Source organism: Bemisia tabaci, chromosome 4 (assembly GCF_918797505.1).
Source record: "Bemisia tabaci chromosome 4, PGI_BMITA_v3".
Taxonomy (NCBI): domain Eukaryota; kingdom Metazoa; phylum Arthropoda; class Insecta; order Hemiptera; family Aleyrodidae; genus Bemisia; species Bemisia tabaci.
In genome coordinates this window covers 51,620,430-51,640,064 of record NC_092796.1, presented here as the reverse complement: position 1 = coordinate 51,640,064, position 19,635 = coordinate 51,620,430, and the positions used below count along the sequence as shown (strand labels likewise).

Below are 19,635 nucleotides of genomic sequence, written 5' to 3'. Positions count from 1 at the left end.
CTGAACCGTTGTTCCGAGAGTCGCGCGGTTGATCGCAACTTTGCGGATCACGTTGGCACTGGTCTAGATGCAAGTTCTAACATACTTGCATGTGCTTTCATTGCATATTAGAGTTTTCTTCAACTTCCCAGCTCAGTGAAGCCAACATTGTCTAGTGTTAATGACACTTTCCTCCGCCGCGCCGCAGAGATTGACGGCCGGCCGCCATGCGGAATCAAAGCCGCCGACTCGCGACCCTCGGAAAAAGCTGCATGCCACCGATAAATGGTGCTCTCCCCAAGTCGATTTTCTCCATAAGCAACTGACATCTCTTTCACAGTATCAGAGGCAGTTAAACCTCGGCGAACACAGTAACGGATGGCATAACGTTGCTCTTGTTTCAGCTCCGCGGGCGAACTCATTGCACCAAACGAGAACACGTGTCATTAACGCTAGACAATGTTGGCTTCACTGAGCTGGGAAGTTTAAGAAAACTCTGATATGTAATGAAAGCATATGCAAGTATGTTAGAACTTGCATCTAGACCAGTGCCAACGTGATCCGCAAAGTTGCGATCAACCGCGCGACTCTCGGAACAACGGTTCAGACAAGGAAAAAAATACTAAAAAATCCTGTAGGGTTATTTTTTACTCGCCTCCGGAAAATTGCTGTAACTTAGCGAAATTTTGACCAAATGAGCTAATCTTGGGCTCGTTTGATAGCTAAGGATATGTGCTACAACCTCTCACAAACCGCGTTGCAATATCTTTTATTGTTTCTGAAATACAGACTTACTCTCAGTTGTTTTGGGACAGCCTATGTATGTGCCCTTTTACCGATTTGATTTATCTCTTTTCGTTCGGAAGATACAAGGTAGGGAAACTTACTTTTTGGATGACCCTCGTAGCATCAATATACTGTATTTTAATAGGCGGAGCTAGAATTCCTGTGGGCGGGGCACGGAGTCTGTCGTACGTTTCATTTGGGGTTGGGGGCGGTGGTTTTCCTTTACTTCAAAGGGGGTCTAGGGGCCTCTCTGGGGAAATTTTGAAAAAGTGAGTCGACTCACGATTAATTTTGAGCTGTTTTTACCGAAAAGTTGATTGAACTACAATATTGAAGATGGAAGGTATGTCACGAACTTATTTAGCAAAATCTCTCACATTTTTTGGCGGGGGCTAAGAATTTATGGGGAAGGGAAGGCCCTCAGCCTCGTCACTGGTTCCATCTACGTCTAATTGAGGTGTTGGGTGCAGAAAAGGCATATCTTGGTGCGGTCAGAATCTCAGATGCTAATTTTTACTTTAGAGAGGAAACTATTGGGTGAATTTTCTGAAATTATACATTTTCAGCACTGTAAAATCATAAAGAAAATCCAGTAAAAATTACAACAAATTAAACACATTTGCTATAATTTTGATGAATGAAATGTTAGCTGAGATTTTGAAACACTGTAACCAAGGAATGCCCTTTTTGCACCCAGCGCTTCAATTCTCTTGGTTTCGAAGAACTGCTGTCACGGGTTTCAGAAATGAAAACGAAATGAGCACTGATGAGGAGCGAGCGACCGTAAAATTGCATGTCTTGCATCGAAATAGTCAAGGGGTTGGAAAATATTTCCACTTACGTGACGTTTCGAGCTACACGTTTTGTCACTTACCAAGAAATTTACAGGAATGAGGCAATTTTTTAACTAAAGCGATAACACCGCGTTTAGGTCACGGGCGATGTCGTCATATCGGCCTGTCACCGCCACGGTGCGCGGCGCGGCGCGCGTGCTGCCAGCTCGAAACGTGCACTGACGCCTACAAACCTAAGGGGATACTTCAAGCATTGCGCAATGCGTGAAGTAGCCCCTTAGGTTTGTAGGCGTCAGAGCGCGCCTCGTGCTGGCAACACACCGCGCCGATGTCAGGCTTGTCGCTGGATGTGGCCGGCAGTCTCCAGAATACAGCATGATCAATACTCAAAAGTATACAACAATAAAAGAGATTTTCAGAGCTCGATATAAACTTTCCAGCTTTTAATAATTCTTAATTTTGGAACTCATAGAATTACAATATATTGTTCGGTAAGATCGGTTCTTGGGGTCAAAATTCAGCGGGGACCACCGGGCCGATCCGGGCACGGATGGTACCGGCTTGACCGTCCCGGTCCCCCGATTGCCGAAAAAATAGAGGGATCACGCGGCGGGCCGCGCCCTTTGAAAGATCGGTTATCCCGTTCATCCCGTGGGCAGAAGCGTGATTTTTCGTTTTTACAGGGCGATTTTTATTTGAGCTGCCCCGTGTGTTCGACGTCATAGAAATCGACTAGCTAGACGTCGAGCGATCGAATTCTAACTCTAGATTAACTCTTAACTGTAATAATAACGTTTTTTATGAATAAATCCAAACATTCCGCCCATAGAAGAAAGAATAATCTACTTGGGTTAAATTACGTCACTATGACAGTCTCAGAAATATGAAAATATGGCAACCTCAATCTTGACGCTTTGGCTTAACTTTAGCAAGCTGTACAGTACACACTTTGAACAAAGGGTGGGAGAGAGACAATGCTCGATTGAGTAGTCTGCTAAAGCCGTTGCAGTGCGCGATTTGACTCGCACAGGATATTGTTTTTCTTGTAGCCGGGCAATTCAAAATTCCCGTAACCAGTGTACATTAAAAACGTTAATATCTTTACTAGGGGTTGATTTCAGTAGTTTTTGTTGCACGAATCGTGCTCTACGCAAAATTCTGGAGTAGAATCATGTATCGGTATACCTTGTTTAATGGTCCATTCAATCTAAAAAAGTGGACGTAAAGAACTCTCTCAACGTTTCTCGGAAAAAACATTTTATCGGTAGAAACGAGACAACGTTGGAATGCTCTTACGGCGTCAAAACGCAACATGGACCTTTTAAGCCCCATAATTCGATGCCACGATTATTCTAACGCGAGTTCGAATAATCGCGCCAGACAAAGTCCGGCCGACGTTAAACACATTTCAACGCCTGCGAGACTGTAGGAATACTTCTCGCATTGCGCCAAACACTGCGGTCGGGGCGAGACGCATCAGCGCCTACAAGACTGCATGAATACTTCTTGCATTGCGCCAAACGTAGTGCAGTCGGTCAGTCCGCGTCGAACGTTTATTAGCACCTTCAAGTCTGTAGGAATATTTCACTTTTTACGCGCACATCATAGCGCGCGCTTTAGTCGTTGTAATATCTCGGTGTCAGACCCACCACCCGCGGTGGGCCTTGTCTCCACGGGACGTTTTCATGCGATTTGTCCCAAGTTCGAATCGCAGGAATGAAACTTCTGGGATTTTTCCCAGTTACCGTCTCCACGGGACGAGGCTCATACGGTCCTCCGACTAGTTTGCGCGGGAAGATAAATTAGATAAAGTCGAGTATTTAACCGAGATTAAAATAATATTTGCACTCAATTGATAGGTAATTAGACACATTATTTTAACTGAACAAAAATGAACCATTGGAGTAATTAACAAAATATCGCATAATTCGTTTTTACTTCTTCTTCCTCTCTCAGTGGGTCCTAGGGGTACAAGGACCTTACTTGGTACTGGGAAAAATATTGATTAACTCAATATTTTTCCCAACTTCGTAAGTGGGATTTTTCCATGGGACAAATCCCGTGAAACGGCCCATGGAGACAAGGCCGTGCGATGGACACATCAATATCCGACCAGTGTACAACGTGAGCCTGCAATCCTCGAGGGATCGTGGAGGTTTTCCTGCTTTCTGTTAACTTTTACATCATTAAATATCCCTCATTGCCCTCACCTACTGGTCCATCAGACGAATCAGTCATTAAACTTTGCCAGTTTTAGTTGCAAATTTCATGTCCAACTTCGCTCATTGGCTCGTTCTCAGCCACGATCGCGATCGTATGTTATACCTTTGCCGCGATTTACAGTCCGTGATGCAGCCGTGATTGATTACGGGTGCACAGACCAAGGATCGCCGCAGAGGAAACCCCCAATCGGGATCGCGGTCACGACGCGCCATCTCAGTTTTTACGAAGACGCACATTTAAATGGACCGCGTTAAACAGAGAGGAACCAAGCCACATCAGCTGTTGCCACATTTAACCGGACGATTTACTTTTATACATGAAAACGGTTGTGCGGATTTTTGTGCAAATTTCAGTGGATTTTCTCCATAGCACGGAACAAATTCCTCAACATTTTCAAAGGGATCCGCACAAACATTCTCCCGTAAAAATTAAATTGCCCAGTTTTTGGCAATAGCTGATGTGGCTTGGCTCCTCTCTGTTAAACGCGGTCCAAATGGGAGCTCAAAACACTCAACCTTGATGTCGTTTTTTCTTGGCTCAGTGTCATCTAAAAATATCTGGAAATATTCCTGTGAACTAAGTGCATCCTCTTCTACAAAAATGTAACGCTTAAATATTTTTGAGCAAACTCGATGATGTACTTGACTGTTTGAACAGGGATGCTCAATGACCTGCCTCCGGGGTTGGAAGACCTGGTACCTTTTGAGACGCTTTTCAGACCCTGTACACAGCGTCCGCGGGGAGGAAACAGATCTTGCGAAGGAGGCGTATGCGCCATGCCCCAGCCCCAGAATAATGACCCACCCGACATACCAATTACCAACGATGAAGATCCAGACGGTAAAGCTCATTCATACCAGGCCAGATGGCTAATTATTTAAATTAATTGACAAAGCTATAGATAAGGAGGACAATCGGAAACTGGAGCAATCCTATTGGTTGAAACCGGTGGTTGTTTTGAACTTATAACGTGAGAGGGAAAATGATGGATCAACAATAGGGTCTCTCGTGGGTTGCCATTTCTGAGTCATTACTTACCTCCCTCGTCCATTGTAATCACTGACTTCTCCCAATAGAATCACTCCGTTTCACCTTCGTCTTTTTTTGTCTACCAATTTCAATAATGAGCTCAAGCCCACAGTTTTCGTTAGTGCTCTTATAGAGAGCGTATGGTTATTGGATCATTCAGAGTCGTATTTTTAGTAGTTTCTTAAGCTACTTTCCTCAAGAGAGCCAGTATGGTTTGCATTGTGATTAGGGGAGATTTTTGAAAGTCCTTAAAATAGCATTACAGGAGGGACAATTTTTACGGACCTCGAGTGAAATTCAAGCGTATAAATTTGGAGAGAGAACTTTGAACGCGAGTAAAAATAAAATGATCTGTCACTGCAAAAAAATAACATATACGATGGGAACTTTTCCGCGATTTTGACAAACTTCAAGGTGGAATCTACCTTAATATTTGGAAAATTTCCATTAATTTTTGTATTGTCGAATCATTTCAATCGCTTGCAAGGATCTATTCCCAAAATTATACTCTTGAAGTACAACAATTGGACGAATTTATTTTAAAAGGAACTATGTTTCACGCAAATCCTATGCACATAGTTCCTTTCAGCGTAAATACGTCCAATTATCTCTACGAATTTCTCTTTTCTTCTTCTACTCTTCGTCTGTTTTTAATGTTATCGTGAATACAACGAATTCATCGACAGAGATCGCCTCAACTATATGGGGAATAATACCACTACTCGACCATGAGAGAGGTGACTGACTGTGTAATACCCTAGTTGATCCCAAAAAAAAATCCTCCTGAAAGTTACGGGAAAAATTAGTTTACTATTGGCCGTTGCGTTAAAGTCTCCAAGATCTCTGTAGACGTTACTTATACAACGGGAGTTTGCGAGGTTTTTCGCAATCGCTCGCTTAAAACCTTTACTACTCCGCCGAAAACAAACGGTAGATCAGAGAAACAGTTGGTTTAATTTTCCACGCTAAATTAAAATGTTTGGAATCTCAATGCAAAGCGAGTCGACAACTGTTTCATTGTCGCCGACTGGATTAAGGCAGGCATCAAGGAAATCTGACATGATGCTAAAACTGTGGAAAAAAACTAAGTCTCTGCTCTCTCTTGGCAAGGCAGTATAAAACTGTCTTTATTGTGGCTAGGATGAGTATAATTTTTGATAATTCTTTCTTTGTCCACCAGCTTGTTGCATTTGCAGCGCAAATAAGAAAAACATGCAGCTGGAGCCGTGCAATCATGAAGTATGCATGGCATGCACCCGGAAGATGAAATCGAAAGAGACCCCATCGAAGCCATTTATCTGTCCGTTTTGTAGGCAGCCGGTCACTGGTTGGCATCCCAAACCATAACGGAGCGACGTTTTATACCCTAAGAAAAAGTTCATTTGCATGACAAGTTATTTAACTGTACGTTGGCATAAAGTGGTATTGCCAGTTGGGGAGCTTGAATAAACGTAAAAATAAATACCTATATAAATGAATAAATAAACTTTTGGAATGCCGATTGCTGCGGTCGAAAAGTACGTCCCTCTAACTGCGACAATTAAAATTTCCGTTCATGTCCTAATTTTTGAAAAATAATTCTTTTCCACGCGCTGTGAAATATTCGCAAAAAAATTAGTAGTTATTCAGATAGTTTTCCTCCTACAAAATTAAAGTACCATGCTAAATTTTAAATCATTGCTGTAGAGAGATGATTTTTTTATTCTAGTTATCGATAAACGAACTGTAAAATCCTTTTTGCTCTTCTTTAGGCGAAATTTACGTAAAATCTTGCTTAAAAATTAAAATTGTAAAAAAAAACCAGTGCTTATCGAAAGCTGATAAATTCTAAAAATAATTGATATTCATGTATAACGCTAAATAAACGACAAAATATGCAGTAACAATAAAAAACCTAAAAATTTCGTGATAGGTTTGTCCACTTTTCTAAAATAAGTAAAATGATAAAAAAATAAAATAAAAGTAATAATAATAATAATAATAATTTGTACGGTGGCGTGTTTCCGTAAAAATGGACTAAGTAGTCTCCTATATTTTGTTTTGACAGTCTTTTGGAGAGGAGATTTGCTCATTTAAAATTAACGGTGCGGGGTCTTTTGGCTTGAATGTAGTCAGCAGAGGGTTTTTTCCTTCCTATTAGAGGTTCAAAGTAAGGAAAAAAGACAGTGAAAGAAAATGAAAAAGATGAATTAGGCTTTGAATCTACGTATATTTGTAGTTAAGTGGCAGGAAAAACCGCTCTGATATGTACTGATGAGTAGTTGCGTTATATGTTTTTAAAAACAATTTTGCTTTGGCTGTGATTCCTACATTGAAATAAAGAGTTCAAGCTTATTTTTCCCCGAGCGTGAGTTGTACATTACTTTTCCATCATAGTTTTACAATCACTAAAAAGTAAAATAACTTGTGGCTTACACTTGAAAATGTGTCTATAGAGTCAAAATATTTGCCTTACTCGAACATTAGAGTTATCATGTTATTGCCTCTGCTATTTTATATATTTGAATTTAACTTAACATGTTCACTCGTAAATAGCCAGTTTATATCAGCAGAAATTCTACTCACATCATTGAAGATCTGCTGATATCGATAGAGATATTCTTATCATAGTAATACAGCTTGAAAAAAAAAAATTTTTATGTTTTTCCCCCTTCATTTTATTCTTTTTAGAGTTGGGTATTTTCCAAAACGGCAATTTATTGACATAAAAACGTTCACTTTCAACAACGAGGTTTAACAACTTTTCCGAGTTGTTTCGAGATTAAATTTGGCACCGTTTTCCCGCTCTACACTCTAACTTTCCGCCAAAAAACTGATGAGTTGAGTTTTTTAAAACCCATTAGAGATACGAAATAATGAGAAAAATAACTTCAACGAATGGCTCGCCCTTGAACGCCTAATTTTGACCGGGTTTTTCCTCCTCCAAAAATGAGTCATTTTTTGTGGGAATGGCGTATACATACACGAGTATAAGCCGTGCAGTGCTGTAGTTAAGTGCTGCTTAGCATGTCGATGGCAATAGTGTAAAACCTCGTAAAGCTTAGTTTACTTTTCCGACAAAAAAACCAGACCAATTTCACAGCTTTAAAATTTATACAGACTGTTCTGCTGACAAAGAGAAAAAAATTAAGTAGTAGTAGTAAAATAATTTTATTTTAAAGCGGTGCTTTAGCATCTAAGGCCATTTACACCTCTAAAGAGGGCAATAACAATAATAAATTTGAAGTTTTAAGAAACCTACATTGATAAGTTTTCGAAAGTAAGAAAAAACAAGCAGGAAGCTCCAACGCATTCGCGTCAGAAAGCGGCTCTGGCGACGGTAGGTAGTTGTTACGCGTTTACCGTTTCCTTGGTAACCTTTGTTTGCTATCAGCTGATGTCGAGTAGTATGACTAGGAAGCTCCAACCACGGCATTCTTCGAAAAAAGCGCGAAAACCTATAGATTTGAATTTTCAAATTTTAAACGTAAAGTACATTTTTTCCAGTGCGAGATTAAAGCATAGACCCGTTTTGAATTATTGACAGTATCACCATGATTCCAAAAATACACTACACAACATAGCATTCGCTCACAGGAAAAAGATATCAATTAAAATAAAATCAGTCCCCCCTAAACAGCAGAAAATGGCGCCGATTCCCATCAACCAACACGCGGTCTCTCCAATGTAACATGGTCCGTTGATACTCCCCAGCTGGGACCGTCCGGAATAGCAGCTCTAGTGCAAGCACCAGAGCCGCGAAAAATGACGGGAAGTCTGCATCGTCTCGCAAACGGAGGTATGTGGTTTCACATTTGGCCTTCGACGTGCAAGTAAATGTATCATTTCGAAGACCAAAATCAAAAATGCGAATCTTTAAATCCTAAGTTATACAAGTCCTCCAATGGACACGTTGACACGTTGACACGTTGAGAATGAGTGGACCGCACAAATGCTGATAGGGCTGGCAACCACTCAGATCGGCCCTTCGACAATTCTGATTCTCGAGACGATTAAAATTTTTGGTCGCGAAAATGAAAAAAAAGAGAGCCGGCTACCGGCGCACTGTGGATCGAGTCAATTAGAGAGGTCGGACATGAAATTTTTGAGTAAAACTACAAATTTTGATATTTATTTCGTCACATTTTAGATTTGAATAGTGTTCCTCGAGTTCAGTTCACTCAGTAGTTTCCACTTAAACACGAAATTCATAAAATATCAGACACCTGCGAATTCTCCATTTGCCTATGAATTTTAATCGCGATTTCATCAAAACTATCTAAATTCATATATTTCAAGGAAAAATATTCATACCATACCTTACCAAAAAATAATATTAATATTATCGTGATACGCACAGCTTTTGTTTGTGGAACTACGCACTACGCAGTTGAGTGTTGTGTATGTTGCCTAGCTCCTATTTGAAGGGGCCCCATTACTGAAACTTATTGCAATTTATGTAAATGAAGGGAAGAAAATTAGTTGGCAGTTGGGTTTCAAGTATAGTTTTATCATTTGAAAGACAATAACTCGTACAAACAACTGTACAAAAGTACAAAAACTTCAAAATCTGAAGTTGAAAACCACTAGCTGACGCCGCGAGTTTGAATGATCTCGTCAAACACAGTACGACCGGCGCAGCGCAGGGCTAGCGTGCACTGCACGGCGCGACACGTATAGGAGCGCCTTACAAGACCGCAGGATACTTCCTGCATTGCGCGCACAGCACGGTGCGCACGCCGAGGCATAGTAGCGCCTTACAAGTTGGCAAGATACTTCATGCATTGCGCGTATGCCTCAGTGCGGAGTGCGCACTCATGACTCAAGTCGTATTTTCTTGGTGTCGGACTTACCCCGGTACCATCTTCGCACAGTGCACACCGCGAGCTTGCAATCCTAAAATCACAGGATTGTAGAGATTTTGCAATCCTGTATCTTTTCCGATGAAAATATAATTTAAGAGTTGAAATTTCTCAGGTTGGAATGCTGTTACGTTCTACCGTCCAGGAAAAATCGAAATTAGCCGACTCCCAGGGAAAGAAGTGGACATTTTTTCCATCACTAATGTAGCCAAATTTCCAGGGAGATATATTCTTGGTATCACACTCACGCAAAAATGAACTCTGGCAATCTAACCTAACTTCGGCAATTTTTGCAAAATGACCTTGGTACGCCTGTGGCCATAATATTGAACAATTATGGAGGAAGGAGGGGGGGGGGGGGGGAGTCGGGCGGCACCGCGATGGGCCGGTCTATTCTGCCGTGCTAAGGAAGAACGCCGTATGGACATTCAAGAGTTGCCAAATTTCATGCGATAAAATGTTTATTTTTGAAAGAAGCTGTGGATATTTTTCCTTGAAATTTTCAGAAACTTTAAGTGAAACTGGGAACAATATTATCCGAAAAATCGGAGGAAAAATATTCACAAGTTCACCAAGAAATTCGTGTTTTATCAATCGAAATTTGGCAACGCCTGAAGGTTCATACGGCGTTTTTCCTTGGCACGGCAGTATTACCGATTTCTTCGACCGATTCGAGGTGCATCTGATCCAACTTGGACCCTTGAAGTGTCATTAAGTACTTGTCTTTTGGCACTCAGGATCTTTTCCTTCAACGAACTTCTTCACATATTGTGCAACTTTGGGGCTGTGTCAATACTTTCGTTTTTTCGAGTTGGTGTGCTTTCATTCTCACTGACTTAATTAAAACATTCAGTGGTATTAACAGGGTCCTAAAGGCCTCAAAAGCAACGAAGAAAACCCCGATACCTCAAATCCGCCCCCTTGTTGAATTACCAAACAGCAAATCCTGGCTCTCCTCACTTAGTTGATTGAGCGTTATTGGCGCCTCAAGACTGTTATTTTGTACTTGAATATTTTATTATAGGTAATAGTTGAATAGTTGTTACTGCTTTTGCTCGCTCTTTTGTCTCAAACTCCTTTGGTCTTCTTCTAATTCTTTTCTGTATCGAATCATTTGTATTTAAAAGTTTGCTATTGAGGAATAATAATAACAATAAAAAAAAATCATAGTATTCAAAGATTTAAATGGGGCCTGGAAAAAAATGAGATTCAAAATTGTAATAATCAAAGTTTTATTACAAGATCAACATTATTTACAAGAAAATACAACTGAATAATAAAAAAGGTGAGGAGACCTGACAGTAATATTGATGCCTGCTCAGTGCTGTTGGTGTTACTTACTCTAAGCTTCCTGTGGAATTTAAAATAATTACATTTTTATCCAAATACCTAACACAAAAGCGGTATTTTGCTGTCGCTATTTGCTACACATACAAAAACAAGTAAAACATAAAAAGGTTGAGAGCAATATCCCTGATCTTATAATACAAGTTGTGGGTAGGTTTCATAATGTATACACCCTCACATTTTACTTCCATAGAATTTCACTGATCTATGCAGCAGAGGTGTATTGCCATCCCTTCAGAGGCTCGATCAATTTAAAAATGTTGGAACTTGCAATCTGCCATGAGTCAAAATATGTCATTTTTGGGGATAAGTTGTTCTATTTTTTTACTGGGTAAAAAAGAAAATACAATTGGGATCCTGTTGATGGCCAGGATTGCCACAGCATTCAGGAAATAAAATCCCCCGACAGTTTCCTTGCGAATTTTGGTGAAATTCCCTGACATTTGAGGATGTTCACAATGGTTAAGAACTAATAAGATATAATTTGAAATAGTTTTCACGCATATTATTCCTTCAAAACATTAAATACATTCCAGAGAGCATGTATAAGGCATATCAATGTGATTCGACGATTTTTCTCTGTAATTTTTGTCATTTCTCTTAACTTTTTAAAATTACCACTTTTCCGTGAATGTGACAACTCTGAATGAAGCAATCGTGAATTATGTTTTCTCCAAATTACTAATTGTGAGACCCACAACAAGATACATATTATTTGAAAATGCTTCCTTCTGGCTTATTAATGAGAGTCTATGTATTTGTTGAGGGCCTATTTGATAAAGATTAAAAAATTGTTCACTTTTAAAAGCATTAGAAAAAGCACATAGAATTGTGAATTGTTGAGGCAAAAGTAAGCGCTGATTATTACATGAGTTTTGCACTTGCATGTTTACGTAGGTATGCTTTGTTTAGCTTTCTTAACCTATGCATTTTCCTTCTTACTTAAATTGAATACTCTGCCTAACTTAGTTGTAATAAGCCAGTTTATTTTGCTTATTATGTTTGATGTGATTTGTTCATTACAACTGAGTTATGTATAATGTATTGGTATCGAATTTCAGACTGCCTAGCTTCTTAGTAAATTGACATTTTATGATTAGCTTAGTGTCATGGGAACTTAATTTTAAAGAAATATTGCGTGGGGATACTTATTTCTTTTGATAATAAATGATAATCAATGAATGCTACAGCAGTGTCAATAGTAGCAAAACCGTATGAAGAATCGTTAAAAAAAAAGAGGAAAAAAATTAACACATTCATAAGTAACAAGAACTTTTCTTTTAGCAACCTGCTACAAATTCTAAAAACAATGGATATCCGTACAAGAAATTGTCCGTCTTTTTGAACAGTAAGCAACATATTTTTCCTCCTATTCTATTTTTGGATTCTTTCCATCCTCATTACACCTACTTCATTGTCTTTTAGTTGGTATACATGATTTTTTTCCAAATTTTGTAATGGTATGCTGAAAATAACTATTTTGTAGCTGAAGAAAACAAGTAACTGCTATCTTCGCTTGATATCGATGGGTGAAGTAAAAAATGCAACATTTAAAAATCTCTAAATACAATTTAATTTAATTTAAAAAAAAAAAAAAAAAAAAAAAAAAAAAAAAAAAAAACTTAATTATCCGACCACAATATCTCATTGAAGTTTTCTGAGAATATTTTTGAATAACCAAAGAAAATTTACTGAACATTTTAAGACAAACTGTCAATTAGTTTTCTTTTTTTTTAAAAAAAAAAATTAAACATAAGCTGAGATTTGCCATACCATAATTGGAGATACGCGTCAACTTCAACTTCAACCATCGATATGTTTACTTAGGGAAAGGAAAGTAGCTGTGCTACTACAGACATATTTACAAGTCAGCCTCATTATTACCGTGACATAGATAAGATGTGTGTCAATTAGACGGTCCATGAGATACTTTGTATTTTTTTTGATATTTTATGTATGATTTCAAATTGATGCGAGTTTGCTATGCATCCACCAAAGAATATAATAGACTAGATGGCAGGGGTAATGTAGAAAAAATCTTCCATTTCCACAACAGCTATTCATAGGGGCTATTGATGGGACTAATACAAGGTAACATCAGAGGACGACAATGCATCTTAAGTTTTCCACATTAAGTTTGGTCAGGTGTTTGATCGAAAGAGTAACAAACCAAAAGTGGCTCTGTTAAGAAGACCACAGTTGAAGGGCAATGATGGTGTTGCTACTTTCACAATCAGCTGCATTACACGACTACTGAACCACCAACCAATTGTGGGCCCATCAGAGATCACCAGGCATTTCTGAAGGGGAAGAGGTAAAAAGAATTACAGAATATCATTACACACATACGGTCTGGCATACGGTCTGAAACGGTGACATGAAAACTTGGATAAGGTGATTTTCTACGAATTTAATTTTTATAATTTTCAAATTATATTGATAAATATTATCAATGAAAAATATTTTCTGGGAGGTTATCTGACATCCCTGTACTAATGGATACAGAAGACAGGTCAGTGTAGAGGTTAGTAAGAGGTGATAAGGTGAAAAAACTCAGTTATCATAATTTCAACAACACAGTGCACACAATGGGCCCAATTCAGATAGTCAAAATTTTCATTCGAAAAAAGCGGACAAACAGATGAGTAAAAGGTTGAGCGCAAAAAAATTTGATTCAATTACCATTGCAGTATGATATCATTATATAACTAGACATTTTCATTTGAGTATTTCTGTTAGCTTCTGGTTTGCGAAAATTCAGCTTAGCTTCTGGTTTGCAAAAATTCAGCTTCAATTAAGTAAGTTGGTCAGAAGATTTTATTCTAATTTTTTAATCAACTTTCCATCCAATTAGTTTAATGAAAAATTGAAACTGATTGAAAGGTGAATTGAAAAGTCTTTAAAAAAATTGAAAGCAGTAAAGTTTTGCAAAACAAGGAACACATTATTTTTGTTTCACTGTCAAAATATTCAAAGACTGAATGAAATTAACATTCCGGTACTCAAATACTTCCGGACTTCATTAAATTTTGTGCCGAATTGGCTTAAATTTTGATCATGTAATTTTGAAACTTTTAAAGACAGAATCGCTAATAGCCGCAACTCTCTTAGAGAATAGCGCCTGAAAACCGCTTGAGAGCTTTAAGGCTGGGCTTAAAGCCCAGTAAAAGAAAAGTGACTTAAAACTTAGAGTCACCACAAGCAATTAAGATACAAAAAAGAGAAAAAACAAAAGTTCTCACCTTGGACAGTTGACTAGATTAGCGAGTTCTTCTATCACAGAGGATCATTGCATTTCACAATAGGTACAAGCTCCGAACAATAGCTGAGAGAAAATTAGACATGCATCAGGACAACCGGGTAATCTGGGTGGAGGCGCGGGTATGGATACACCACTTCTCCCTAAAAAAGAAAGGAAATATTAATTATCTGGTCAAAAGCAGTATGTATTTTTTGAGAAAAGAGCTGTATTGAAATTTCAATCCATGACAAAAATATGCAAAATAAATTGAAATTATAGAATAAAAATTTGTTTAATATATCACTACCTATACTCATTGCAAATAATTTTAGCACCCAGAACATAGTAGATGGGTAATGGGCAACCAATGGCATCATGGCATTATTCCAATGAAGTTTTGGTAATGCCTTGAATTTAACCTGCCAAATAATACTTTGATAAAAAGTAAGTTGAAAGTAGTTATAGACTAAAATAGTGATACATTTTCTCCTTTTGAAAACTGTAAAAAACAAAAAACATTGTTCAAGTGCAAGTATAGATCAAACTTTCGTAATGAGTCTTAAGGGAAAAAAAGCTTTAGACATATTTTTCTCATTTCAATCTTCATGAAGCTTGGTCCAAAGCTACTGAACCGTTCGGTTAGTAATGAGAAAAAAAATCAAAAATATATCAGCTGTGTAGAAATTTCATCCTATAAACTACAGGTGTCGTCAGATACCTACCTAAGTTGACATTTGTTTATTTTCGATTTGCAGGCATTTCCGCATCACTACTATCCACATGAAAACATCCCACTCTCAAGAAAGTGAGAACACAAGCTTGGATAGGTTTTTAATACTTTCAAACCTTGTAACATTTTAATTTTCAGCCATACAGAAATCACAACCACATAAAAGTTGCGGATCATAACTGATACCTAAGTCAGTATTTTATTACAATACCATCATGAGACGGATGTTTTTAAGCTGGATAAAAGCCAATGACACTTTGTGCAGAGGCGTAAATTTGTTGCCTTTGCCTGCCAATGGAAAGTAAACAAATGTCAACTTATCTGACAACACATCTTTCTGTAAAATTTCAATAATCTGAAGAAGCAACCAATCCTCTTACCAACGTTACTTAATATAGAAAGCAGGTAATGCTGCAAAATTCCTACAAAATAAACTTACCTGTGGTTTCAGGTCATTTAGGATTCGTTTCATACGTTTTTTCCGATGTTTGGTTTTAACTTCCACGTAGAATTCATGGGCTAGATCTCCATCACTATCAAAGTACATAGACCTGCCATGAAAAAAAGAAAAACACATTGTATTATTAGCGACATTGCTTAACTTGCATACCTACGTGTGAATATCAAAAAGAAATAAGAACAACCATGCCATCCCATGATCGACATTCATACTTCTTTGCTTTGAAATCATTTTCAGACCAGGATGTTTCCTGAGCGAGTAAAATTATTCTCATCTTGGAGATAATTACAAGAGCATAATATTGACATGTAGCTGACAATAAAGCTAAAAGCACAAAATATTACAGAGGTGCAAAAACCACCCAATCAAGCGTCCAAGCAGGATGTGGTCCGGCCCAGGTGAAAGTCAGAAGGTCCCAAAAAGGGGGTTTTCAAATAAGCATACCAGCAAAATATTTTTCTAATTCTATATGCAACATTGCAGTATTTATCACATTTTTTTTTGTTGTGAAAAATCCTAGCATTTCATACATCCATAAAAATGTCCAATTTCTCAAATTCCCGAGGATAAGGGGGCTTGAACGTGGGAAGGCCAGTTTGAAAATTGGGAAGGCTAAACTTCCTGCATCTACGAAGCATCATATAGAATACCTATCTGCAAAAAATACTTCCCTAAAAATAAATTTCCAGATATGAAAAAGGACCAGTTCAATGAAAATCCACCAATCTGTTGACCACAAATTATTGCGGCAAGCAGCATAGTGAATTTCGTCTATGAGGATCTATTTGCATCTTCTTACAATATGGTTTGACAGATTTCTGATCTCCTACATTCTCCTGTGAATGACAGCGCGAGACATTTTCCAAGGCTTACTAGGTAGTATAAATGATCTTTAGAATTTATTGATGCCACTTCCATTCTGTTCTGAATATCTGAGGATTCGTTTACCTATAAATGGGAGCTTCTTGCTACAATAAATTATGGAGATCTAAGATTGGATTTCAAAAGGATAATGAGGAATTTTTAAGATTGAGAAACCTTTACTAGAGCTCGCGCAACGAATGTTGAGTTAAACGTCAGTCTCTGATTAGCTCTGAATCAGCACCACTCACCACGTTAATACAAGCAGTTAGATGACACCACTGATTAGTGGTGGCATAAAAAATACTTCGACGTTTGTCTCAACATACGATGCGCGAACTCTTGCCAAAGAGCCCTCTCAGGAGACATCAGGAATTCCATTATGCCTCAGCGCATAGAGTTTAGGAGGGTCACAAAGGAAGATACTTGAAGAAACATATACAAACCCTTGTCGAGACAAGACGTAAGTTGGACCAGAAAATAAGTTCACAGCAGGTCGTTTAACACAAACATTGCTGCTTTCTGGGTAGTTGTTGTTGCTCGTTGGTTTGGAAGGCGAGGCCCTCTTGAAGTATTTGGAGCCTGTAGAGCCCATAACCTAAGGATCAGCCAGAGACCAATACCGCGAGAAAAAAAAGCATTATACTAGGAAAGTATTAGGAAAAGATTGGATGGAAATGTAAACTGTTAGATAGCTTGTCCATGGCTTTCTTGGGAGTATGCTGGGACACTCAACCCTTCTAGATCACAACCTGAATACCAACAATATGTGTACTGGGTTCACTGAATACACTATTTAGGAAGGATACTTTTTTAAAGTTCACTTAAATAATAACTTCAGGTGGAAATATTGTAAGTTGATAGCACGGAAAACACGCTAGAAACTCGATAAAAACACTGATAAACTGATAAAAATAAACCCTCAAAGAAAGAAGTTACAGGAAGTGGTTAATACGAGGTTTGCGGCCATTTTGTACGTCATCAAGATTATATGTCGTCACTTTGGTCTAGCAATAGCTGCACGTGTGTATCATGGTATCATTCACATGTGTACATTCCGTGCATCGCATCTTTTAATAGCGTAACACAATGGCATGTAGTTTTGCCAAAAATAATAAGGTCACTTTTGCAGACAAATTTCCCGCAAGTTTCCATTTCACACAAGATTAACGGATGAGCCAGAAACTGTAGCTCCTAATTGCAAAAATGTGCTCCACATGAAGTTTGAAGTGGCTCCGGAAGGGGGTACAAGGATGTTTCTCTGCCTCGAGACTAACGTCAGCAAAAGATATTAGCTCGCAGAAATGGACCCCAGGGCCAGATTAAGGGGGTGGCCACATGGGCCGCGGCCGTGGCGGCAAAATTAGGGGGCGGCAAATTTTGCAATTTTTTTAAATGCAGGTACAAAAAATCGGATTCAGAATGAAATTACAAACAAGAAAAGGTGACAAAATCTCTCATTTCCGGAGAGTTCATTAATTTCTAATTTTGTCGTATTTCGGTGATACAAAAGACTGCGCACCTTTAATTAGTTTAGCTGAAACACGTAATTTGGCCTGGAGCGGCGCGGCGCAGAGAGAAATGATGACGAGGACTTGAGATGAAAAGGAGAAGCCCGCGGCGCGCGGCGGTCGGCATGTAACACATGTTAGCGCCTACGAGTCTGCATGAATACTTCACGCATTGCGTCAAACACAGTACGGTCAACAGCGGTCGGTGCGGCGTGAAACGCACAGTGCCTTCAAGACTACATGAATACTTCACACATTGCGCCAAACACAGTGTGGTCAGCGCGGCACGGCGGCGGAAGTTACAATTATTAAACCACATTTTTGTTTGTTCTTTCTTAATTTTTTAGTTCATTTCTTACAAATGAAAGGCTTTGTCCACACAGAGATAGGTTTACGGAACTGAACTTTTGCGCGAAGTTCCGTGAACTTTTGCTAGTAGTGTAGACAGGGCTTACGCAAAAAATGTGTCCAACACGAGTGAACTTGTGTTATGCACCCTTCTCCCTCCGGCACGTTCAACTGGGCGTTTTTATTGATGTTTCAAAATGAATGAGAAGAGGGCGGCAAAATACAGGCGGCCCATAGGCGGCAAGTAGGTAAATCCGACCATGATGGACCCCCCTTTAAATTTTTTTTAAAAATCTTAATTTAGAGAACTAAATGTTCTGAAGTCTAATCTGGTAGAATTGGATCGACAAAATTTTCGAAATGAAGGCTCTCACTGCTCCCGCACTGCAAATTGGTGGCTGAATTATAAAATACCTATGCGTCTACGGTTTAACTCAATTGGACGCATAATTATGGTGAAAGGAAAAATGTTGCACGCTTGCAAATCCTATGCACACAGTTCCTTTCAGCATAGGTAGGTACGGTAAATTGATATATCTTTAAAAGAAGAAGTGAAATTAGTAATAGCTTGCTTCATCGGCAACATAAGCAACGCTAGAATTAAGTTTGGGTAAGAGAAACATCAAGGCGCCCTTAGTTAGTGTCGAATACTGGCGAACACTTTTCATTTTAACTCCTGGATGCAACTATTTGTGCTCCGGGCTCCATGGACGTCTGTGTTACATACACACGATTGTGAAGGCGTTTTGACTGTCCAAGCACTCACCACTAACTTCATCCGCGGCCCGCAGCGCCAAATTGACAGAACGCTTTCAATTATTCGTTTTTACTACTATACGAGGATATCTCTTAGACATTGATAGTTGCATACAGCCTTAGGATTTGAGTGTATTTATTTTGTGCTTCAGTTACATGTATGATACCGCGATTCATGCCCAACAAGAGATGTCCTCGAAGTATGAATGAAGGGGTGTAATTGAAGACACTCTGTCATTTCAGATACTCGCAGTAAAGGCCTTCGCACAATGAAACGAGCATTTGGACCGCGTTTAGCAGAAAGGAACCTAGCCACATCAGGCGTTGCCAAATTTAATGGGGCAATTTCATTTTGTACAAGAGAACGGTTGTGGGGATTCCTTTGAGAATTTTGAGGAATTTGCTTTACACTACGCAGAAAATTTACAGAAATTTTCAAAAAAAAATCCGCACAACCGTTTTCATGGAAAAACTTAAACTGCCCAATTAAATTTGGCAATAACTTATGTGCCTTGGTCCCTTTCTGCTTAGCGCGGTCCATATCAGAGAGGTTGGAAATGAATTTTCGACTAAAACTGCAAATTTTGATGTTAGATCCTTCACATTATAAGTTATAGAGGGAACTACCCGAATAAGAAAATTTTACGAGAGAATCAATGAAATCATTTCTGAAACGTTTAAACATTTCTCTACGTTCCGTTTCAACATCGATTTGAGCTTTAGCGTTTC

At 38.8% G+C, this 19,635-nt stretch overlaps 2 protein-coding genes across 2 annotated transcripts; one reads left to right on the top strand and one right to left on the bottom strand.

Moving 5' to 3' along the window:
* The first annotated feature begins 4,442 nt into the window (after nt 1–4,442).
* LOC109042408 (E3 ubiquitin-protein ligase CBL-C-like) lies at nt 4,443–7,436 on the top strand. The gene is made up of 2 exons (XM_019059113.2): nt 4,443–4,622; nt 5,992–7,436. Exons 1-2 carry the CDS (start codon nt 4,559–4,561, stop codon nt 6,156–6,158), a joined length of 231 nt encoding a protein of 76 aa, XP_018914658.2. The 5' UTR covers nt 4,443–4,558; the 3' UTR covers nt 6,159–7,436.
* Nucleotides 7,437–10,867: 3,431 nt separating this feature from the next.
* Nucleotides 10,868–17,226, bottom strand: LOC109042525 (tumor suppressor candidate 2). Its single transcript, XM_019059326.2, has 4 exons — nt 16,738–17,226; nt 15,410–15,521; nt 14,242–14,401; nt 10,868–13,299 (listed from the first exon to the last, which is right to left on the bottom strand). Exons 1-3 carry the CDS (start codon nt 16,884–16,886, stop codon nt 14,336–14,338), a joined length of 327 nt encoding a protein of 108 aa, XP_018914871.1. The 5' UTR covers nt 16,887–17,226; the 3' UTR covers nt 10,868–13,299; nt 14,242–14,335.
* Between the last annotated feature and the right edge of the window lie 2,409 nt (nt 17,227–19,635).